The sequence below is a fragment of the Pelmatolapia mariae genome, linkage group LG6, assembly GCF_036321145.2.
Source record: "Pelmatolapia mariae isolate MD_Pm_ZW linkage group LG6, Pm_UMD_F_2, whole genome shotgun sequence".
In the NCBI taxonomy this organism is placed as follows: domain Eukaryota; kingdom Metazoa; phylum Chordata; class Actinopteri; order Cichliformes; family Cichlidae; genus Pelmatolapia; species Pelmatolapia mariae.
In genome coordinates, this window is record NC_086232.1 from 15,863,771 (window position 1) to 15,888,953 (window position 25,183).

At 41.7% G+C, this 25,183-nt stretch overlaps 1 protein-coding gene across 7 annotated transcripts; it reads right to left on the bottom strand.

Annotated features, from left to right (window-relative positions):
* On the bottom strand, positions 1-22,996 carry LOC134629047 (suppressor of cytokine signaling 1-like). Of its 7 annotated transcripts, none has more exons than XM_063475945.1 (8): positions 22,904-22,994; positions 22,759-22,829; positions 9,638-9,730; positions 9,393-9,527; positions 8,856-8,936; positions 3,825-4,144; positions 1,732-1,919; positions 1-1,580 (listed from the first exon to the last, which is right to left on the bottom strand). In XM_063475945.1, the coding sequence occupies exons 6-8, from the start codon at positions 4,014-4,016 to the stop codon at positions 1,256-1,258; spliced, it is 705 nt and encodes a 234-aa protein (XP_063332015.1). In that variant the 5' UTR covers positions 4,017-4,144; positions 8,856-8,936; positions 9,393-9,527; positions 9,638-9,730; positions 22,759-22,829; positions 22,904-22,994; the 3' UTR covers positions 1-1,255. The 7 variants fall into 7 exon arrangements, with proteins under 7 accessions (XP_063332015.1, XP_063332013.1, XP_063332016.1 ...); XM_063475943.1 differs by having other exon boundaries at positions 9,386-9,527; XM_063475946.1 differs by lacking the exon at positions 8,856-8,936.
* Positions 22,997-25,183: the final 2,187 nt, after the last annotated feature.

Consider the following 25,183-nt stretch of genomic DNA (forward strand, 5'->3'; position numbering starts at 1 on the left):
ATATATTTTATTTCGTATAAAAAATTATTTATTCAATATGAACAAGACAATATTACATGCATATTGTACCAGAAGACCAAAGACAGTAACTAGAATCATTTCAAGTGTTGATCAGCTGCATTAATCAATACTTTTACATTAAAAAAAGAATTATTCTGGAATCTACATAGAATGCCTATAAGTGACGAAAACAAACATTCAGTCAACTCTGCTGCTCAGTTTAGCTGCTGTAGCCGACCCCTTGACAGCCAGGCAGGAGAAGGCCAACACGAAACACCAGCAGGAAGACAAAAAACACAAAGTCGATGCTTTTTTTTAATACAGGTGAGAGCAAAACTACAGAATCTAAGGTCAGCTACAGCTGGAGGAATCCTCTTTTTGTGCGAAAACAGAAAAAGAGGATTCCTCCTGTAATGGGAAGATTACATCTGCAACTTCATAAAGAACCGCGGCAAAGTTAACCGATATCTGAATCGTATTAACTGCAAATTCTGTGAATTATAAACATCAATTTAGCGGTTAGAATCCGTTACTCTGTTTCCCCCCCATCATCCAGAGCAAATGAACCCTTGTACCAAGATATTGAGATAATTAACCTAATGTTACCAAACAAGCAACGCAAAAAAAGAAAGAGAAGAAACGAGCCAGAAACCATCACTCCAAGTGGATTTTTACAGCTGATTTACCCTCACGTTCATGAGCTGTTGACATGGCTGCTTGCTCATGCGTTCATGAGTTCAGATATCAGTTAGTGCAGCTTTAAACAGCAGCAGTTGACATTTTCATAGGCACGACAAGCTGAAATGTCATCATACAGGCAGTGGTGCAGCCTTTACAGGGAAAATTGCTAGAAACTTTAGTTATATAAATAATAATTGTTGACTTCTGACAGTGCATATAAAACAAACCCCCCCAAAAAACCCAAAACAACGATAACACGTGCTTTGTCAAATCTGTAAAACAATACATTTTCAGAAGGTGTGCAAATAACCTCTCAACAACCAGAAACCTTCAGGTTGTCCATCTGTACCGCAGGTCGCCTGAATTACCTCATGTAGCCATTTCTACCTCTGATGGTTACGTCCTTCTACTCGCTTGTCTCTCCAATAATATCATTCATAGCAGTCACCTGCAGTGAGCTTCTATTATCTCTCATTTATAATACAAAGGATAACTTCTTTAAAAAGTAAGAAATAACATTCTTTATCCTTGTGATAGCACAACATCCTGACACAGAAACTTGGAGCACATGGGTCTATATAGGGTGAGGGTATGCCCAAAGGTAGCTTTTCACTTGCTTGTTGAGACCAGGTAATGTGCTTATCCTATCTGCTCCAAACACGCCTACAAAGGCCCTCCTGCACATCTGTTTCAGGCCCTCTGGGCGGTGAATGCGAAAGGGCACCGTCAGTTTACAGCAGGAGCTGGTGTAGTAAGTCAGCAGAGCAAAGAGTGAAGGAAAAGTCCTCTGGCTGCCAAACAGATTGAAGTGCAGCTTGTTCAGCTGGATGCGAACACTCGTCGGGCCATCGTCGCTTTGGTAACTCAGAGTGAAGAAAACATCCGGCTGCCCGCTGTCCCTACAACAGCACAGCGGTGTACAGTCACTACACATGAGCTTGGTAAATGAGATGGACTGCATTGGTTTAGCTTTAATGGGATGAAGGGAAAAAAGCAGGGAAAAAAACACAACAGTTAAAGAGAGAAATAAAGCAAAACAGCGCTGACTACCTGATGAGGAAAGTTCCAGCAGGAGCATTTTTGAGTTTTCCGTGGGCTTCTTCCATGGTCAGGGATCCCCAGTAGTAATCACTCTGCAGAAGCTGCTGGTAAGTACTTTTCACTAGTTTATACTCTGCTTCGCTGGTGAACGGACGGAGGTGTGTGGGCAAGCCATCGGAATCAGCTCCAGTCACTTCCTACAGCGGAGAAGATCAGACGTGTCCAGTCAATATGATGAAAAACACACATAAATCAAAGTGTTCTCTGGTGGCTGCAGGCTCTTTATTGCTGAAGGTACACCAGCCTACAGCAAACAGCTCCTAATCTGATTAAACAAAAATGAAGGCTGTGCTTTTTCTTGCCCTCGGCTTTGCCTCTAATGCTAAATATATGTTGCCTGTGTTGCTTTTCTTTAAAAACGTGAGGCAAAGTTTTAAGCGATGAGGTCAGTGTATGCACAAGCGCTCCCCGCCAGCCAGAAGATCAGGCTTTACGCTGCTACAAACTCTTGCTCTCACAGTTTGTTTGATTCTTGCTTTTGCATGACCACATCAAGCCCCACCCACCCACTGCTCTTTTGTTTGTGAGGAGCAGCCAATTAGAAGAAAGCTGGCTTTAAGAGGGGGTGGCCTTAAAGGGGGAGGAGCTACAGCAGCTAGTTTCAGATCAGTGATGAACCGAAAGGCTTAACTGCGAATAAAGCAAAAAACACTATGGTCCATTAATAAAATAAAACATTGAAAGTTAAAATAAGCATAATAGTTTACTTTAAATCAAACTTAAATGACGGCTGTCAAGTATTTTTAGAACAAATTATTGCACATCGGTCACAAACGAGGTATCAGAAAGAAACAGAAACTTACAAAAATCTGATTTGTAAGGTTTGTGGCGCAACTATATAGCCACTTAGAGAAAAAAAAAATTCAAAGAATTTTAAAATCTTTGAAATGTCTTTTTTTTTTTTTAAAATTAGAGTGCTTTTTTTCTTTTTTGTTAAGCTTGCTCATCACGTGAACTTGTGACTCTGCGTCTTATGTAATAAACAAAAAATGTACAGCAAGGAATGTTGCTGGAAACTTTCCGAATGGCTGAAACCACCATACCGCAAAGGGTTCTTTCACTTTCTCAGCGTGAACTCAGTGCTTGGGTCATTTACTAGAAACTTTATTAGTTCACTTCACGTGTTAATTTCCATAAGTGCCACTTGTAACGTTTTGCTCTGACACAAGATGTACTCTGTGGGCGATAACATTGTAAGGCCACTACCAACACCATAATGGTGCTGTAAATCCTTGGCACATAAGGGGGAGGCATGCTCAGGTTCAAAGTCCAATGATAAAGCCAGGCAGGCTTCCAAATACTTTCCTTGTCACAACAATGATTTTCTGTTGGGGAGTGTCACTTTGTTTACCGAGCTAGTCTGAGTGTCCGAGTTTATTACCGCCACGCTCCAGCCACATGGTTTATTTTCCTCAATAAATTTATCAGGTTTTATTTTGACAGCAGTTTCAAAAAAAACAAAAACGTTTATGGGTCACTTGTAGTTTCACTTTTACAAATGCTATCATATTATATTAGTATCCATCATACTGTTGGATCATGTAAAACAAGCACCGTTGAATTTTTCAATCACATTATTATTTAGTTTCACTTTTAGCCAAACTTAAATGAAAAAGAAACTGATTTAAAAATATATTTTTACACGACATTGCCTGAAAGTACACTGCTCAAGTACTTGTTCTGTACATCTGAAAGTCTTTATAAATGCATTCACTTTTACTCACTTTGAGGGAAACTGCTGAATGTTTTCCTCCACTGTATCTGTTTGATAACAGTAGCTACTAGTTTTGATCTATATAAACATATAATTGACAAATGAGCCGTGATGGACATTTAGGAACGTTCCCAGCAGTATGTAAAGTAGTTAAAAAGCTGCAACATTAAAGTTGTGCCCATGCATTAGTGCACACATGTTAATGATCGAATAATCAATAAATACATAAAATGTGGTATTCTGCCTGCTGAGTGCTTTTAATATTTAAACAATCTATTACCAAAAACAACATGAGTAAAATCAGCAGTGAGTGATCGTGAACACTAACCCAGAGCTCAGCGTCTTCCTCATAGTTGTTTTTGACCCAGTGCAGTAAATCCAGCTGCCGCTCTCTCGACTCCGCTCTGTTTGGGCTCTGTTCCCGGTGTTCTTCAGAGGGCTCACTCGAGCTCTGTGGTTCGGCTGCGTGGCTCTGTTTTGGGCTTTGTACTACCACTTTATTGCAATTGTCTCTGACCATCCTACAAGGAACAATCCTCCTCTTGACCACCTGTTGCACCAGTTACTCCGTTTTTCACTGGCAGATCCTCCATCATTCACTCCTTCCCGGCTGGTCATCTGTTGCTCAGTCCACTTTGAGACGCCATGCTGCAGAGAGTTTATATTGTAACTTTAATCCTCAGCTTTTCACAAACACTTAACATCGCATTAATCACATTGTCATTTCTGGTTTACATGTTTTATGCCTCCTGATGAGCGCACACCTGATGTTTGACACACGTCCCTGGCTTTATATATCGTAACGCACACTGTCATGGCACACGCTCCTTGCATGGGCGCCCAATCCAGACTTAAAGGGTGTGTGGCTGACAGTAAACCACGTTTGTGTGTTACAAACCACCAGTAAGGGCGGCTACAACACAACTGATGACAGAAGAACGCTTTCACTTTCTCAATCAAGCGAGACTAAAAAGGTTTATAAAAAGACTTAATTTCCTCTGAAGTGTGAGGTAAGCATGTTCTAGTTAGCGTGGACGTTTTCTGCTTTTTATTAAAACAAAAGCAATGAAAACATTTTAACCGTCCTGTACAGATTTTTTTGTTTCAAATTTAAGATAAGCAAATACAAAATTACATTACAACAAAGAATAAAATGCAAATATTTGATGCTGATCAATACTTTAAGGAGTACAGTGTGTACCAAGCAGTGACTAGAGAATTGATATATTTTAACAGTTCAGATTAATTTTATTTTCCCTTTTTTATTGTCAGTGTTTATAAATATTACACTGAGTTATAATAACTTCATGTTTTCTAATTTCACTGTTTGCAATGAGCTTACAGCTGCATTTTATCAGCTAACATAACAGTTTTGTCTCACAATGACGTAAACTTCTGTTATAATCTCTCTCTCTCTCTCTCTCTCACACACACACACACACACACACACAGAGACAGATTATATATATCTATATATATATATTTAAAAGAACCAGTGACAACGATTTTAAGGTTTTAATTCATAGGTTCACACACCCACAGATATTAAGCAGTGGAGCAGGGCAATGACACAGCGTTACTTTAGCCCAAGAGGAGAGCATTTATGACCCACACCTTAAATCAGAGACACTGTGGAATTTCAAACAGAGAGTGCTGGAGCTCAGAAATAACAGTAAAACCAGCAGGACGAGTTAAAACTGCAAAGAGCTGCAAAAGTGTTTAGAAAAAGCTCAAATGTGGCCAAACATCCTCCACAAATTCAGCTGCAAAATTCTGTGCTATACAACAGATTTACTTAAGGTGGGGGGATTTTTGAAGGTGGAGTTCAGCTACCTCCGTGACGCTGGAGCTGATGTGTTTTAAAGAAATTGGAAAAGCTTGTCACAAGTTCCCACACTTAATGAGAAAATGACACTTTTCTTTTTCAGCTTTCTTGGATTCCTTCAACAGCGGTCCGCCTCAAGCTTCAGCGACAATGTGAGCTAAAGGAATAATTAAGCCTACTTACGTGTCGCAGCAGTGAGCTACAGTCGGCTTCTCGCCCCCAGAAAGTCGCAACTCGTTTGATAAAAAATATGCTTTCGTTTTCAGAGAACGTACGCGCTCCTTCTTTCGCTCATGCGCGCTTCAAACCGTTGATTCAGGTGTTCGCGACCGCGCTTTCGCTTTCACTTCAGCTCGCAGATTCCTTGAAATCATGTGATCTCACAGCAGAGCCTGTGTGTGTGTGTGTGCGTGTGTGTCTGTAGCAAGTACGCACACTGAATTTGAGATTGGTTTGAATGCAAATAACTATATTTATTTAAAAATGTTACACTGTAAAATCTAATTAGTTCCCAGAACTCAAAAAAATTATGGAAACTCGTTGCCTCAAAAAAATTGAGTAAAGCTTAGCTAAAAATGACTAAGTTAGGACAACGTATTTATTTTGAGTATTCTGTACAAGCTCATTTGTTCCCAGAACTCAAAAAAATTGGATCAAGTTTACGTAAGATGACCAAGTTAGGGCAACTTACTCATTTTGAGTACACCCTACTCAAAATGTACACAGCCGTGTTAGTTCCCAGAACTCAAAAAAATTATGGAAACTCGTTGCCTCAAAAAAACTAAGTAAAGCTTACTTAGGATGACTGTTAGGACAACTTATACATTGCAAGTCTGCAGTATTAAGAATAACTTGATATTTCTGACTTTCTGACAATACTAATTGTTTACCTACTGACAAACATTTCAACTAAATGAAAAAACAATTTGTGGTACCATGAATATCATTAAAAATAATTAACAACACTTTTGTAATGATGTTAAAATGAGCACAACTTTTATTTTCAAACACAACAAAGTACAACAGCCAACATACTGGACACTGTTCTGCTGAATAAAAATGATATTGCCATCACTGTTATAATCTTACAACGAAACAAAGTCTTAGATGTAATTATTCTGAAAATAAGTTTAGGCCTACCACAAGTTTGTTTTGTACTTACATTATTTATATAATCAACATAAAATATTTATTGTTCTGTCACAAGTGCAGTCTCTAATTTAAACAACACATTCGTTTTTCATTCCAACACAGGAGCTGGAATGTTGTAATATTTTAAGGATGGCTTGTTTCCAGTCCAGGCATTACTGCCTGAATGACTATCATGGATCGAGGTGATCCAAATGTAAGTGCAGAAGAAAGTCTTTAACTTCCCTTAAGTACAGTCGCAGTGGATGTGGGTTGGAGATGCAATGAGCTTGAACCTGCAGGCGACCATCTTCACTGACCACACCATCTGTGACGGGGGACTCATCTCTCCTGGTGTCCTGCAAGCAAACAATCATATTTTTTGGAACATGAACTTAATTGCTTTCTTAAAACATTTTTTCTGCATTTGGTATAAAACAGACTCCAATTTAGACAATCTCAGGCTCCCTCCCCGCCGGAGAGGTGACATTCAATGTCCCAAATTGTCAGTCTGGATAGCCGTGACCACCACGCAACACACAATATTGTCATGAAAGAATAATTTTAAAAAGGGCTATGCAAACATGGGCAATAACTTTCATTCTAATGATGTGCAAAATGATTTTGGGCACAAAACAAATTTTGCTGTTAGAAAACTTGCAGACTTCACTATATACAGTGTAGACCCTCTAAACTAAGTTTGGGGGATGTGATCTTTCAAGAAATGCAGACCAAACTGTTGTTGTTTGTTTACTTACACAGCATGTCTTGTAGAATTAACTGGAGTCACAGCAACAGCATAGTGCAGTCATATCTCAAGTCTAATAACAGAAGACAGGAAAAGATCAGTAAAGAAACAACTTCCCCAAACCAAAGCACAAATAAAACAATAAGTAAGACAGGCTGATCTAAAGTATGATTAAAGTTCAGCCTGATTAATATAAATGTCACTGACAGTTGCTAATATATTGGAAAACCAAAAATACTTACCACTGAGTTGATGTCTTTCTGTCCAACAACAGGAGTGCTGGTCCCGAGCCTCAAAGACAGTAAGAAGCAAGCAGAGGGAGAAAAAAACAGAACATTGATTTGATCCTTAATGGCTGTGCAATCACTGTAACATAGAGTTCGCTTATGTTGTTAAATAAAGGCTAGATTTGACATTAATAGATGCCACAGATGTTCTAAAGCTGCCACAAAGCATGAAAAAATAGACGTCTCCGAAAACGTCGGAGCATTTTTGCAAATATGTGATGTCTTGATAAATCGAGCAGATATTTGAAATTTACACAGCTACATTCTTGCCTGAAAATATCTTAAAAGTTTATTTTGTGACCCAGAAAAAGTAATACGTTTTTCAGCAGTGCTCCTCCGCCATTGCCGCGCTTACAAGTGCGCACAGGCTCCGACAACCGTGGCCGACAAATGCGATCCTCTTTTTCACCAGACTACCCTTTCTGGGTCACAAAATAACCTTTTAAGATATTTTCAGGCGAGAATGTAGCTGAGTAATGCTCAAATATCTACTTAATTTATCAAAATATCACATATTTGCAAAAGTGCTTCCACGTTTTCGGAGAGCTCCGTTATCCACCCCCCACACCACACCCACCCCACCCCTAACGGCTGCACCTCCCAAAGAATTTTGTCTGGGCTCTTATCTCACTTATTTATTTCAAACAATCAACAAAAAAATTCACCGACGTAGTTTTATGTAAGGTTTTTAAGGCTGTGGTGTTAATTTTTAAGTAACATGAGCACAGCGGCAGCAGCAACGCTAGGCTAACACTAACTAGCTAGCAAGATTAGAAACCTGGTGCTAAACTAAGAGAAGCCACAAAATCAGTTTGAATAAGAGTAAACATTTACTCACCAAGTCAGTAAAGATCCACAGCAATGACAACAATAATATCTCCAGGTTTGCTCAATATATTCCATAACAAATGCTGGTGCCATGAACATGCGGACTGATCCGGGAGGGAGGAGAACGGCAGTCACGTGGCATTTTCAAAACACATCTTTCATCCTTCCGCCCTGAGAAGCAAAACTTCCAGCTTACTTAGTTTTTCTAAGTTAGGACAACTCAAATTAATCGAGTTTATCAGCATTTTTGCATAAAAAGTACTGGTAACTTATTTAAATTGAGTTCTAATAACAAATTGATAAAAATTGAGTTCAGCCTATTTAATATTTTTAATTAAACACAATATTACATTTTACAGTGTACAGCTGCATGAAAAATACACAAATACCGATTATAAAACATACATCCGCATCACGGATGGGTTGATGGTTTTACTACTACAGCGCTGTTTGCTTTAAAAATTGTTTTTTGTGGATATATTTCAGTTTATATACAAGTTTAATTTATAATTATAACAAAATGAAAGAAAGGCTCACACATACCTGTGAACATCATGCTTTACAAAGTCCGGTGGTGTAAAGTAATTGTAAACCTCACTGATGCAGCAGCAGCAGCACAGGTGCCTGCGTGTAAGATCTCAGGTAAGAATCTTGTTTCCTTTTTGTTCTGTCAGCTTAGCTTAACAATTATTGCTTAAGCGCATAGTCAAAGGGCTGCAATTATTTCCATGTCATGTCAAGCATGCCAATAGACCGCAGGTTAACCGACTACCTCGTCAATCAACCTGCGGCGAAGAATTCAAAAAGGATTACAAGAAAAGTCATGAACGTGAATGCATTCATGAATCAAACTGTAAAAAAATGTGCAGCCATTCTTCTTATTTTATATTTCTTATAGAGAAAAACACGCTGCTCTAAGGGTAATAAACAGATAAGAAAATTGCGGATTTTGTTGCAGTTTCTGCAGCAGCAGACGGATTGTTCATTATATCAATGAATAATGATCAGACAAGCACGGACAAAGCATTTATTAACACTCTAACTTTCAGCTGACACATTTGAAGGTGCAGTACCCCTCACATCACAGAGAAAACGCATGACTGCAAGACGTTAGCCTCTCGTGGAGGTGGATGTCTGGTTTTCTTTTTTCTTTTGTCTAAGCATCAAGTAGGCAGCTGCCGTTACTGCAAAGATCCCATAAGTAGCCAAGACACACTGCAGAGAAGAGAAGGAAACATTTGGGATTGTGAGGACTCGACACGCCTGTGTGTAATATCTCTATAAAGATGTGTGCGTGTGTATAAAAGTGTGTGCTGGTTAAGTACATTTCTGCGACCCTGCAGAGTGTAGCTATTAAAGTATTTCCTCCAGCCCGTCAGTTCCACAGAAGAAGGGGCCTCAATGCCAAACAGCTGTCTCTAAAACACAGAGCACACAGAAACAGTAAGAGGAAGCGCTGAGATCAGATCTGTGATATTTTTTGACACATTTCCAAGACGTTTTTAAAAAAAACATGCATTGAAAGATATAAAATAAAAGATGAAGAAAACAGAAAATAAAAGCTAGCAAACAAACACATACAATAGAAGCACATGATGAATGCCCTCAGAATTATGCAAACCCAGTCAGAACGAATGTGAAAGCACCAGATTAAATGATGAGAAGACTTACAGAAAATAAACAAAAGGAAAAAACAATAACAAAGCTTGAGTAAGCGCACTCTGCATTTTTTAATTAAGGAATTATTATTGTTTTTTCATGGAATCTAATAAATGCTGCAATATGAAAACTTTATGAAGAAATTAAGCAATTTATTTTAGAAATAGATGATCTGGAACGTGCATACCTTTGCATGTAGAGGCACGTTTTTCTGTGAGTAGCGTGACAAACCAACAGTGGGATTGGACACTTGTTACCAGTAATTGAGATCACACCCAGCATACCGTCTGAATTTGATGAAGCTGATTTGGTCGTGAACCTGTACTATGTGACCCTAGCTCAGCTTCCACAGCCATTAGCATTAAACTCTGTAGCAACATCCTAAGCGTTTTCCCTTAATAAACAAGCTAATAACATTTCTCAAGTCTACAAATTTCACATGAAAAGATCATAGTCAGTCTTTTTTTTTTTAAACTGCTATTTTTTTGTCTGCTGAGCAGTGGAAAAAAAAAAAGGTGGTTGCTCTGGGTGAAAATTGGGCCTGTAGGTAAAGTGGGTTATTTTAGGATCTTAGCATCTCATCTCTTTAAAGGTTAACAGCTGGTGACTGACTGCAAGGCATTTTAAACTGGTGCTAAAACACTACCTGATATTTAGCATTTGATCTTATTTGGTCTGAGGTTGCTAAGGGGAACACCTCGTTTTGAAACTGTCAGATGACAAGCGACCGAACATATGAAATCTCACTTGTTAATAAGGTTAATAAATCAATAACAAGCAAAGAGACATTTATAAATTCATAATCCTTGTTATGATGATCTCTCTCAGATAAAATTTTGTAAAATGAAGAAAAATCTCTTTACCTCCTGGCCCAGTTTATCATAATGTATTAGATAAAATGGGTCATTAATTTCAGTTAAAGTGGGACACCCTTTGAACCGATTTTTGAAATGTATTCTGATGTTTCCTTTTATTAAAATGATTTATATTGTTAATATATTTGATTGCTGCATGTGTCACATGTCTTTTTTTCCCTACTTAGTTTTTTTGACCAATCGTGTCGGTGTATGCTACACTCTCAGAAATAGGGGTACCAAAGTGTACCAAAAAGGGTACAAATGCTTGTCGCTGGGGGTGTTCCTTTTTGAGGGACATTTCTGTACCCTTTAGGCTTGGTACATTTTTGTACCTTATGAAGTTGTACCATCTGAAGTACAATCATGTACTTTCCTAAGACATAAATGTACCTTCAAACTATAGTACAGAAATGTTCCCTTGAAAAGGGTAAAATAGGGTACCTATGAGGGTACCCCCCCAGCGACAACCTATTTCGTACCTAAGAGACAAAAATGTACCCCCAATAGTCCAAAATATTTGGTTATTTAACCATTTATTTTCGATAATAGAATCACATCAAAGCATTTAAACAACCACAGGAATACATCCTTGATTACATTCGTATATTGCCATAGGACATGGCAAGAAAAATACATTCATTTAAAAAAAGTAAACAATCACATAAAGACATTAAACACCTGAGCACAATGTTTTGACAGATCACAGAGATGGCATGTATTTAAAAAACTGTCCACACAAATGTTTTGCTCTACTTCAACAAGCCAAAATATATATATATGTCATATATATAGACAAAGTGGAAAATGTGCTTGCAATCACGTCACACAGAATACCTCAAGGACACAAACAGCCTATCATCAACTAAATAGGTGTCTAGAGCTTGAAAGTCTAATTCATTTCCTGGATTGAACAGGATCCAGTCATTGTCAACTGCCACTTGGTAAGCATAGAAATGACATTCATAAGTGCAAGGAAGTAACAGTTTCCCACACAATACCCAACAAGTATCAACATTCAAAATATACTTGATTTTAACCCTTGTGCGCCCGCCTGTTCTCGGGGCGTGGGTCGTGGTGACCCCCGAGGGGCGTGTGTGTCATTATGGTGATGGTGTTGATGATGATGATGGTGGTGGTGATAGGGTGGGGGGGGTCGCTAGGACCCCCTCGGGGCATATGTGTTATGATGTTTAGGGTGGGGGGTCGCTAGGACCCCCTCGGGGCGTATGTGTTATGATGATGATAGTGTGGGGGGTCGCTAGGACCCCCTTGGGGCGTGTGCGTTATGATGATTAGGGTGGGGGTCGCTAGGACCCCCGAGGGGCGCTTGTGTTATTACGACGTCGGCGGCGGCGTTTGGGAAGCGGCGGTGCGTGAAGCGGTGCAGTTGGGACAGTACGTGACAGCGCAGTTGATGCACACGTGCGCTCGGCACTCGCAGCACAGGATCTTGGTCTTGACGTCTTTGCTCCTGGGACACACGCGGCACCTTCGCCTCTTGACCGGAGAGGAGTCGCACGGCGTAGCGTCGGCGGTGGCAGCGGCGGTGGTACGAGTAGTACGAGCAGCAGCAGCAGTATCGACATCGGCATCGTCAGCCTCAGTAGTAGTACCTCGGGCCGCGACTCGGCCCCCTCCTCCTCCTTCTCGCGCTAATGCCCTGGCTTCGATCATGGGGCGCGCAAGCGCTTTGCCCAGTCGATCGAGGAAGAGCCTTTGTTTGTTGAGCTTGCCCGCCATCCAGTCGGGGTGAATTTCCCTCCACAGCACGAACGCGTTGTAGGCCGCCACGTCGACCATGTTGTGGAAGAGGGCCACGGGCCACCTGCAGGTCTTTCTCCTGCAGCTGTACGTGCTCACGACCTTGTCCAGGTTGTCGATGCCTCCCTTGGTGCGGTTGTAATGAAGCACCAAGGGAGGTTTCCCGCCGCCGCCGCCGTCGCTGTTGCTGATGCGGCGGCTAGGCCGGGGCTCGGGGCCGGAGCGGCGGCGGTGGTAGCGAGGAGCGGTGGTGAGGAGCAGCACGTTCTTGTTCTTCTTGGCCACGTAGGAGAGGATGATCGTGTCGGGCCCTCTTCCGCCACCTCCTCCTCCTCCTCTCGGTCCCGCGGAGCCGCCGAGTACTACGGATTCCACGGAGCCCACGGCCCTGCCCTAGACGCAGCGCAGCTCTCTGGGGATCTCGGGTCTGTTCGATCGCAGAGTGCCCAGCACGGTGTGGCCTCTTTCGCGAAAGAGCCTGTCGGCGAGCTCGCGCGAGGTGAAAAAGTTGTCGCACGTGACGTTGCGTCCCGGCGGCAATCCCTCGGTGAGGTCCACGACCACTCGAGTGGCCAGGTGCTTTTCGGGAGGGCCGCGCTTGTCGGGCTTGCCGATGTAGACTTGCATCTTCCACGCGTAGCTGGAACGCGCGTCGCACGCCACCCATATCTTGATCCCGTACCTGGCCGGTTTGCTGGGCATGTACTGTCTGAACGGACACCTTCCTGATGGCGAGAGAGAGATGGCGAGAGAGAGAGAGAGAGAGCGAGCGATGTGGGAAAGTGTGGGAGATTGGGGTAGAAACGGAGGAAGAGACGTGAGTTTGACAGAGAACACACGTGGAAGCGTGGAAGATATAAAGAGTCATGTAAAAGCACACACGCAGAACCCAACACAAATAAAACGACAACAATGCCCAGAAAGCTAGCATTGTCGCCGTTCCCGGTCCTCTCCCTCCTCCTCTCATACGCGCACACAACACGCACCACATACCTCTGAACGGCACCAGTCTCTCGTCAACGGTGACCTCCGGTCCCGGTCGGTACATGGCGGGCAACCTCGCGCACCACGCGTCCCACACGGCTCTGATGGGGGCCAGTTTGTCGTGGCCGCCCCCGCCCTCGCCTCTCCTGGCTCGTCTGGTCTCTCTGTCGTCGAAGCGCAGCGCGCTCGAGTAGGTTCGAAAGGTCTTGAGCGGCATCGCGGCTCTGAACACGGACCTGCCGGTCTCGGCGTCCCACAGGCTCTCGCAGGCCTCTCCCCGGGACCTGTACACGCCGGCGAGCACCAGCAGCCCTACGTAGGCCCTGAACTCAACGCGGCCCATGGCCTTCCACCCGTCGATGGCGGGCCTGCGCCTGTTCGCTTCCAGGTTGGTCATGGCGATCACCGAGTCCTCTATCTCCGGCGGGAAGTAGGCTATGAACGCGGAGGCCTCGTCCCGCGCCGCCGCCACGGCCTCTTCGGTGGGGCCTCGTCCTCGCGGGTCGTCGAGGTCGTCGTTGTCGTAGCCTTCTTCTTCTTCTTCTTCTTCATAGTCTCTGTCTTCTTCGTAGTCTTTGTCTTCTTCATAGTCTCTGTCTTCTTCGTCGTAGTTCTCGTCGTCTTCTTCATCGTCACAGTTGTCATAATCGTCGGCTACATCTGCGACGTGAGTTTCACCGACAGCGCTGTGCCTGCGATCGCGCCCAAGATCATGAAAGCCACCTGCAGCACGGCCGGCGTCGTCCTCTCGCCAAAGCTCCGAAGTCCCCGGCCTGGGTTCAGCGCCTCCTTCTTCCTCTTCCTCTCGACCGTTCGACTCGCCTCGCGAGCCGCCGTCCTGGCAAGGTTGCAACGGCATTTCGTAGCCATGATCCTCTGCGGCCACATACCCATGGTCCGCCGCCTCGTCGTTTTCGTCCTCCTGCTCCTCCGAGTAGCGCTCCTCATCTGCGAGCGTTCGGGCTGTCGAGTCGTTATCCCCCTCGGCCTCTTGCTCCTGTTCCTCGGTCTCTTCCTCCTCCTCCTCCTCTGAGTTCTCCTCCTGCTGCTGCTGCTGCTCTTGGTCTTCCTCGACCCCTAGACCGCCGTAGCGAAACGTGGCCGGTCGCAACAATGGAGCCGCTGGAGCCCACCCCGCGTACGCCAGATGCGCTGGCGACGGCGACAGTGATGGTGATGGGGAGCGGGAGGAAGAGGACGACGACGACGACACCGCCGGCGAAAGCGATCCACCTGTGCCGACCTTAGTGCTCTTTGGGTCCCACGGTCTAGTGCGTGACATTGTCTTTGTCTTACTTGTTGGCACCTTGGCGTCGTAGTACGGCGCGCGCCCGAACACCGCCTCTGCAGCCAAACCCCGACGCGCTTAGTACCCGCCATCTGCGCTCTTATCATCTCGTCGCGCGACACGCTGTGCTTTCGCCGGGGTGTTTCTCGGGGAGGGGGCTTTCGCGACCCCCCCCCACCCAATCTCCACCTTCCGCCTTCCTTCCTTCCTACCTACCTCCACGGGGGACCCACATCCCCCGACCCCGCCGCCGCCGATCCCCCTGGCGGGGAGCATCAGGGTTAAAGAATATCGGTATGGCTTCAGTGTGTACATGGCCAACTACAAAAACATCCTCAAGTTCATATTTGACACTGCTGACAGATATAGCAGACACACGCTGAAACACTTTATCCTGAAAATACACATCTGTAAAACTTTTGTTCATTTCCAGAGCATTCTGTAAGTCACCTGGCAGAGATGAAAATGGCACACTGACACTTGTGCTGAGTGAATGTTCAAAGTCAACAAGCAACCTATCTGAAGAAAACTCCCAGCACTGTTTCATTTGATGACGATTGCTAAGAGTTGCAGTGATGTTTACAAAGTTTTTGCATTTACTCGCTATATTTTTGAAATATTGATGCTTGCTTTCATATCTCATACACCACAAAGGACCATACATCAAAATCAGCCTTGGGTAGTGAATAAGGTAGGGACATGTGGGTGTTAAAACATTTCCAAAGACTTCTGTAGTCATTTCAAGAAATTCTTGAATAATATATTTTTATATATTTAATAGAGTTGGTTAAGTACCCTGGTGACACTTACTGGCAGGGGTTTGTCTCCCTGGTCTCCTATGTTGACAATGCAGTTCTGAAGAAAGACAAGTGTTTTCTTGAAGTATGCAGGGTAGGTCATGTTGAACACGAAGAAGGTGGAGAATGCTGAGATATAGGCCTCATCCAGCGAGCGGCACGAGCAAACATCCACTCCTTCAACTGTCACAACACAGCGACACTGTCTTGAGAGCGCAGTTGTCCAACTCTTATCCTTCATTCGAATGGTTGGGTATGGACTCATGGGAGTATTCTGCAGAAGAGGAAGAAAAACATTAGTATACAGTATGTTTAAGCAATATGTGCCAAGTGGATTTTCAACAGATTCCTCAAATTACCTTCTTTTTTTGCTGCAAAACAAAACTGTCTATTCTGATAACCTGTAAACATGGCCCCTACTCCAAACAAAAAGCTTCTTGACCAATGACTGTTGTGGTAGTGTTTGATAAGCTGCTAAAGTCTGACATAATATTCAAGGGCAAAAGCAATCACCCCTGACAGTGACAGTGCCTGTGAAGAAGAATTTCCCTAAGGGGACAATAAAGGTCTATCTATCTATATAAACACCAGACAAAACCCAAGAGCACAGCAGCACTGTGGATTAACAGCAGTGTTTCCCCTACATTAGCTTACCTGTGATGCTGAACCGCAGCTGAATTCAGCTCCATGCCAACAAAACACCGAGAATGAAACTTGTGGCCAAAGGCTATGCATTGCATCATGCATTTACCTTTACCATTTAAAATCCCACTAAGTAGGTGGAATGGTACAAATGTGTACTTTCCATTGTTTAAAATCCATTTGAGCGGGAAACAAGTTAGATGCGATAAATTTTGCTTAGAAAACTATTTTGTTAATAGCTATATTTACATACTAGCATGTTTTGAGAAATTATTGATTTTTTTTTACATTGTTGTACATGGTTAGTCACTATTTATTGATAAAACACTCGAATACAGCGGGCAGGCAGACAGACGTTGAACATTCCACCAACAGTCTAAATAGTCCACATTTGTACCTTTCTTTGTTTAAAACTTAGCTAACTGCTAGCTTTCACCCATGTTAAATCTAGCTCTTCGGACTTTTGCTAACTCTACTGTAAAACTACACGTTGTAATTTTTATAAAAACACAAAATCACACCCGACTTACCTCTAAACCTTTGCGCCTCGTCGTCTGACACATCAATGCCTTCTTCCATCAACTTTTTAAGGAGCTCCTCCGTCGATAACCCCCTGAGAGTCATTTTCTGCGTCAACGCTAGTCAGCGCGGAGGCGGAGCACTCATCGCTGCTGGCTTTTCAGCCTTTGGGATTAATGCGCGTTGCGAACTTGACACATGAAAATACAACATTGTGGTATTAATGCGCAGTTGTTTAGAAACCGTTATGCTGTCTTGGCGAACTATATTTGTAACTTACAAAATGTAGTCACCGTAACATAAAAATCTGCTTGACATTTTAACTTCCAAAAAACCTCGGTTTAACTTGATGTTGCAAATTCCATAAAAACCTCACAATTAATGAACAATTCTAGGATGTAGTAAAAGCGAAAAAGTAAATGGCCAAACATAACAGTAAAATGATTTCACGTTTTTGAAGGCTATAACCAAGATTTAAAACATTAAAAATTATAACTGGAACTTAATAAAATGGAAATGGACCAGTTTTTTAACATCATTTGGTTGTGCCTGCATGTCGTTGTGTGTGTTTGTTTTTAATATAATTTAACATAACTTACACAAAGGTAGGTTACAGATATTCTTTGCATCATAGGATAATTTACGTACAGAGGAGAGGACCAACAGATTTGATTATAACATGTAGCTTTTATGAGCACACTCACATCTCATATGAATTTTACAATTAACCAGGCCCATCCAGATTTTCCCATGCTGACCCATTACCACATTCTGCCACCGTCACTGCAGTACAGGTCAAAATGGTACAGATTTGTACTTTATTTCAAATTGAACCTTTAAAGGGGCATTTCTGGACTTTTAAAGACCAGTATTGTACTTTTAAGGGAACATTTAAAAAAAATGTACCTATAGGTACAAAAATGTTCTTCTCTCGTACCTCTATTTCTGAGAGTGTAGTGGGCACAAATACACAGGAGCTCAGGTTCACTAAATAAGAAATGAAAAGGAGAGGGTGAAAGAGGCATGGTGATAAAGACGAGATAGATGTAGAAGTGAGGTCAAGTTAAAACATTCGTTTCACACACCAGGTTGAAAACCATGGCAAGAGTGAAAGGGAAAGCAAGAAAGGGAAAGGAAGGTTTACAAGACGGGATGTGAGATCTACTGCGAACTATGGTTTGGAGACGGTAACACCCACAAAAAAAAACAAAAAAAAAAAAAAACAGGAAGCCAAGCTGAAGATAAGATTTTCACTGGGATCAACAAGAATGAACATTATATAGACATTATATGGACATTGGACCTTATAAATGAGCATATCAGAGGGACGGCTCAGGTCGAGCGGTTTGGAGACATAGCTAGAGAGGCAAGCTTGAGAAGGTCTGGACATTTGCAGAGGAAGCAAAGAGGATATCAGGGGTGTTTAAATGATTTTTAAAAATTGGATGGCAAATGGGGGAGGGGGGGCAAGTTCAAGTTCATATGCAGCCCCGAGTCCTAATGCAGAGTTATTATGTGAAAAGCAGACCTGAATAACAATTTAAACATAATCTTGTTGATTTTCGAGGGTAAAAAAGTAATTAGACGTTTTACTTAAGTAAAAGTTATAATCATTCACATATGTAATGACACTTGAGTCATATACATGATGTTACTGGATTATAATTATTGATTTTTTGATGTGTATATCTCTTAATTGTTAAAGCCGTCGAAGACTTTAATTGCTTAAATATTGTACTTTGATCAATTATAATTTAAGTAATCTGCAAAAATATTAAGTAAAGAAAGCTTTAAAATAATTTGTATTGTACAAAGTGCAACAATCACATTCAGAATAGAGAAAAAAAGCAACATAGTACTAGTACAAGTATTTTTACAAGTACTTCAGTAAACGTACTACTGGCCCCATCCAATGGTGTTGGGGATTTTAAGATTTAACAGCAAAAGAGCAAACTATTCATATTTCAGGGGGGCTGGTGCCACCCCGTGCCTCTGTTCTAGACATGCCCCTGGATGGATGGATGGATGGATGGATATATATATATATATATATATATATATATATATATATATATATATATATATATATATATATATATATATATATATATATATATATATATATATATATGAAGCTGTCAGGCAGGAGGAAAAAACAAAGACCACAGAGGAGGTTCATGGTTGTAGTGAAGGAGGACATGCAGAGGCTTGGTGTGACAGAGGACGATGCTACAGACAGAGCAGAAGGCAGATTATCCACTGTGGCAACCCCTGAAGGGAGCAGCTGAAAGAAGAAGATGAGTGTGAAAACAAAAGAACAGAGAGGATTGAAGAGGCTCAGAGAGGAGACAGAAAGGATGTCTGCAAGAGAGGGGCCAAAAAACTACAATCAGTAGGCAGAGGAGAGGATGGAAACTCCCACATACTTGAATGGTTTGATGGAGTTGTTACACTTTTGTCAAACCAAAATGATCCTAAAGTGCCTTATTTTCACCTTGCAGTCAGACTGGCCCAACCTGAACACCACTTCAAAACCTGTAGGGCCTGAACAGTTAGATTTCATTACACCAATTCAACGCAAAAACATTGAAAGCAGTAGTTATTAAATATTAAAACTTTGGAGTCAACAGACTCCAAAAAAATGAAAGAATTTAAGAAGCATATTTATCGATCACTTTTATGCCTAAAACGATTAATTAGAATCCATATAAACAACTCTAAACAGCAAATGCTAAGCTACAGTCAGGCCGCCGTTAGCTAGCCTAGCGCAAAAAGAGGGAAACTGCTAGCTTGGCTCTGTAAAAAGCTAACACATGTGAGAACCAGCATTTGTAAAACTCACAAACTGCCATACCACATCTCATTTGCATCATGCATACAAAAACCAAGGTGTGAAACCGACTAAGCTGTGGTTTTACAGCCGGCGGTGAGTGGACTTCAGCCAGGCAGCACTTTGTGCTAAACAAAGCTTACTTTATCTCATGGTTTGTGTTTCATACTCAGCTAGCATGAGAAAAAAACAAAACATAAAACATATATATACACTTTACTAGCACTTTAAGCCTGTGAGCTTGACGTGATTGTTGTTTATATCCAAACTAATCCTGTGCTTGATGAATGTCAGAACGGTTATTGTTGTCTGTCTGATTACACAGACTTGGGACAACAATTACGCGTTTGTCACATGGCACTGATTTCCATGAAGGGAACCATTCATCTAGAATATCAGGTTTACAGTAAACTACGAGGAAATGAAAGAATTCTTGTGAAGAGGGAAATAGTTTCCCATTACGAACATTAGATAAAGTGAGCCAGGGTTGAGGAGGGACACAATGCTCCTCTTCATCTTGCTGATTCCTCCTGCTGCTACGGTTCATATTATTAACGTAGCAGAGAGGAAACGCTTGTTCCCCCTGAAACCTTATACGTGAAACCACGTCAATAAAAGCTGAAAAAGTGCAACTGAAATAATTTTTGAAAATCAGCGGTGAGCTTGTTTTGTTTTTTCTTCTTGTGGTTACAACAGCAGTCTGATATCCACCTTCCCCTTCAAGCAGACAAACTGAGCCTGAAACAACAACAGCTGAAACCAGCAGCAGCCCTACAGCTGGAAGGAGCCATTGTATGAAAACTGAAGTCAAACTCCTGTTGCTATGTACAAATATAGTACTACTATTAATGAAAAATAAAAAATGTAACAGTCTTGCCTAACATTTACATGACAATTAAACAAACATCATGTCCCACAGTTCCTGAACTTCGTGGGTTAAGGGTGACAGCTTGACAGAGGATGGGAGCTCACTGTGCTGTCCAGTTCTGTGGGGTATTTGAGTCAAACATTACAGATGGCACACAATAAGAAAGAATATAAAGCTAGATCTATATACAAACAAGTTAAAAAAACTAACTCAAACACTTTCTTGTCTATATTGTTTTTAAATTGTAGTTCTTTCATAAAGGAATGAACTACAATATCACTGAGACTGAAATGAAAAACATCCTCTCTTCTGTTTATTTTCTCTTGAATCAATCGCTTAGTAACTTTAAAACTGCTTACAGTCAGCATTTTATGTTTTATTACTACTAATAGTAACAGATCATATGACAACGGGAATCTGTGGTTCCCTTTTACACAGTTTAAAAGTAGCCCGGCCACCTCACAATGATGTCTTCTGCACTGCCAGCGCAGGGGGCAGCACTGAGCACATTACAGCTCCAGTACAGAAGCAAGCCTTAACCCCGGGGTGTCCAACTCCAGGCCTCAAGGGCCGGTGTCCTGCAGGTTTTAGATGTGTCCTTGATCCAACACAGCCGATTTAAATGGCTAAATTACCTCCTCAACATGTCTTGAAGTCCTCTAGAGGCCTGGTAATGAACTTATCATGTGATTCAGGTGTGCTGACCCAGGATGATATCTAAAACCTGCAGGACACTGGCCCTTGAGGCCTGGAGTTGGACATCCCTGCCTTAACCCAAGCTCACTGACACTTTTCACCAGCACAAACCAACAGTTAAAGGCATATATTATTCTTACTTGTGTACTTCATGTATATAATAAAAATATACGGGTGGCTGCTCCCTTGTAACAAAGAGTACTTCATGCATATGTGTAGGACTAAAAAGCAGATCCACCAGTGTTTAGATAAGATTGACTGCTGCCCCCAAGTGGTCAAACAAAAGGATTGCAAATATTGATCAAATGAATGAATGAATAAATAAAGTAAAATAAAGTTCATAGTTAACATTTTAGCATCTAAATAATATGTTTGTCATTTACATCCCATCCTGCATACATGCTGAGCCAAATAAAGTAACCGTTTTTAATGTATTAGTCCATTTATATTTTATTTTCAGATAAACATCTATGCCGGAAATGGCACCTTGTTACTTGAACGAGAAGTCTTTTTAAATATATTAAGCAGAGGAGCTGGCATCTAGAAGGTACTAAGAAATTATAAATGCCACCAAACAAACAAACAAACAAATAAATAAATAAATAAACAAACAATTTACATTGACATTTAAGAGGCTAATAAACAGGTCTTTATTTTATAATTTAACCCCCCCAAAACGCGCTAGTCTGATCCATCATCGCAGTAACACTTCAGGCATATCGATCAGTCCAGTCAGGAAGCATAAGCCATCGTGACTCGGTGGGACCTGCTCTGTGCAGCTCACCTAGCAGGTGCGCCTCTGGTGCCGCATTCTCTTTACTCACTGAGCACATACGACAGATGTGAAAGAGCCTGCAGATGCAGCTGCATTATGCAACATCTTCCTGCATGACCGTTTTTTAGCAGTGCTTCTGAGAAGACCTCCACGTGTTAGCCGGCGGTGCCCTGACTGCTTTTAGGCTCTAGGATGAAATCCTCAAACCCGATTTCAGACCTAACACTTGTGCAGTTGGGCCCCGGGTCCTCCTGATGCAGATTCTGATCTTTAAGGAAATTCCCCAGAACCCCATTCATTGTTTAATCTGTCTGTAGTACAGTTACAGGCATGTATGATGTAAGTTTTAGTGGGATTTTTGGATGATTTTAGTTTCCACAGACTGTTTTTAGCCCAAGTTTTAAGGATCCGTCTTTTTTTGTTGCCCTCCGTATATTATTTTAATAGCTGGTCTGTTTCCTGCCTCTTTCAGTTGAATTTTGCCAAATATCATCTTACATAATAAAGTCAAAAGTAATAAAGACCTTGTGCTGCTTGTGGAAATGTGCTTCATTCACGGGGCAGATCCATCAGAGAAGACAAAGCAGGACAAAGGTAACTGGTATTGCTGCTTATTGATGACACTATGACACCTAAATGATAACCTAAACATTAAGACCCTGTTTGTCATTTAAACCCTTTCATATCCATTCTGTATCAGCTAAATCCCCCTCCACCGCATGCACCGTTTCATTTCACCTGGAAATCCCCGGATCAAACCCCCTTCCTACCTTCACCTCTGTTACCAAGTGTCCAAAGCTGGTGAGGGGGATCCTCGTTTTAACAGGTGACGTCGGCATGACTGAGGAAATCACAAAGTTATTTTTCCTCTTCACACATTCACTACAGCCTGAGCTTCATCTAGGTGATACTTACCGCAGGTTCAAGGGTGGGAGAGACGCTTACACAATGATCGGGCGTGTGGAAACTGTTCCGTACAGGTTTAACGGACAGCACCCGCTGACCAACCACGTGGTTTTGCTTAGAGCATTAACCAATAGCCTGTGGCCTGGTGGGAGGAGCTCGCCCACAGTTACACAAACAAAAAACGGTGGAATTTGCTTTTCTTTGACTGAGCCACTAGAGGGCGGAAGACTACAATTTATGTGGTCCTGCAGACATGCCCAGCCAATGAAGCTATAAAATATTATTTTTATTTATTTATTTAAGTTATTTTTAAATGAACCTTTATGCTGGAAATGCCACCCTATTGTTTTCCTGTAAAATCTCTCTATTTACTAATATGTTACAGACCAAACTATAATCTGCAGTTTAACCGATATCAAATAATCGTATTCTGATAAAAAACAGAGAATATCAGGCAAAACAAGTGGGCTTTACTTATTTTGGTATATACAGACACGACAGCGTCAAACTACACTTTCATGATGTGAATCTCCTGTTCCATTTGAGTACAGTGAACCCATTGTCACATTCAAGAAACCAGATTAAGATGATCTGGACCTTGTTACATGGTGCATTATCTTACTGTAAACTTTGATTGGTACAGTGTGGTCATGGTGTGGACATGGTTAACAGCAATGCTGTGGTGCTGAAATGACGCTCAGTTGGTGGTAAGAGGCCCAAAGTGTGCCAACATCCTTACACCAACACCAGCAGGATGAAGTCTTGATACAAGACCGGATGGATAATTGCTTTCATGCTGTTTATGCCTAAATCTGACCTCACGCTGGCTTTAATCTCAGTTTCCTGCTCTTAGCTCAAAGCTGTAGCATCCAGTATTGTCCTCTGCTGCTGTAGCCCATCAAATCAGTTGAGTTCAACTGGTGAGTGCATTGATGTGCTCTTTTGCATACCTCGATACTCAGTTTGAACTCCAAGCTTGTCTTGATTATCTCTACATCTCTAAATGCACAGTTTCTCCCATGTGATTGACTGATTAGATATTTGTATTAATGGGCACTTGAACAGGTGGAAATGGTGAAAGTGTCCAGTGAGATCTGCCTCGCACTCCATAGAGAGTAAACAAACTTCCTGGAACATTTCTAGAGTTGGCAGGAAGTGAATCAACCTTTGAAACAAAGGAAGGCTTTAATTTGACACAATTTATTGATTTAAGGATAATCAAAACAAACACAAAAGCAAAATCAGTGAAGATAAACAGCACTATGGAGTTCTTTAAACTAAAAATAATTTAAAAGCAGAGGAACTCTTCTGCCAAGTTGTTCAGTTTTGAATGGTGTGAAAGTACTTTACTACCTGGCTGAGTTTCCCAAACTCTCACACCCACTTTCCAAAGAGTTCAATTATTTGTGCACGGGCATGAAAACAGGCAACGCGCCAGGTCCATCTCAGTTTCTGTTTGTACTTCTGCTACCGTCGACCATGTTCAGTGCTGAACTGCTGACTGCTCTGTCACCTCTGTTTTGGCAGAAGTGGTGTTCAAAGGAAAAATGGGAGTGTGAGTGAAATTTGGATCAAGTTCAGAGCTTGAACAAGTTTGCACAGGACAGCAGTTCCAACACTACCCGTGTGTTTCCTAGAAAAAATGAGCCCTTAGATTTTTTTTCAAGCAATTTATTGAGCATTTGCACTACAGACTAATGGTGGAAAGCTTAATCCCATAAACACTCATTATAAAGACCAGTATCTAAACTACACAGGCAGCCACTAATTTACCAGATCATTTTTCCACCCCCCCCCGCAAAAAAAAAAAAAAATTGCCTCAGAGGGTCTACAAGCTCCAGCAACATACCTGTTTTTCCAGATATTCCGACTATTACACAAGCATATTCTTGTTAAATTCACTGTTTATCAGTGGTTAGTGTGATCTTTTGTGTATGATGCATTTGAAGGTAAACACTGCTGTAACTTGTCAGCAAGCTTTGTTCTTGCCTACTTTTATGATTTTTTTCCCATCAGACTTCTCTCTAGAAACATTACGCTCACATATTTTCCATACACAAACATTTTTAAAAGTTTTTTTTTAAGTGAAATGTAATTAAAATTAGATCTCTAGATTATGTTGACCTTAAAAAAGGCATGGGAATTAAAAAGCATTTTAGTGTTTTTCAGTTTCCTTGAACAGCGAGACGCACCACATGCAGACGGGGAAAATATAGGTGAAAGGCAACCAGCAAGGTTATCTGCCACTGATAAGTGTGACTTGATCTTTTGATCTTTTTTTAGTGTGCT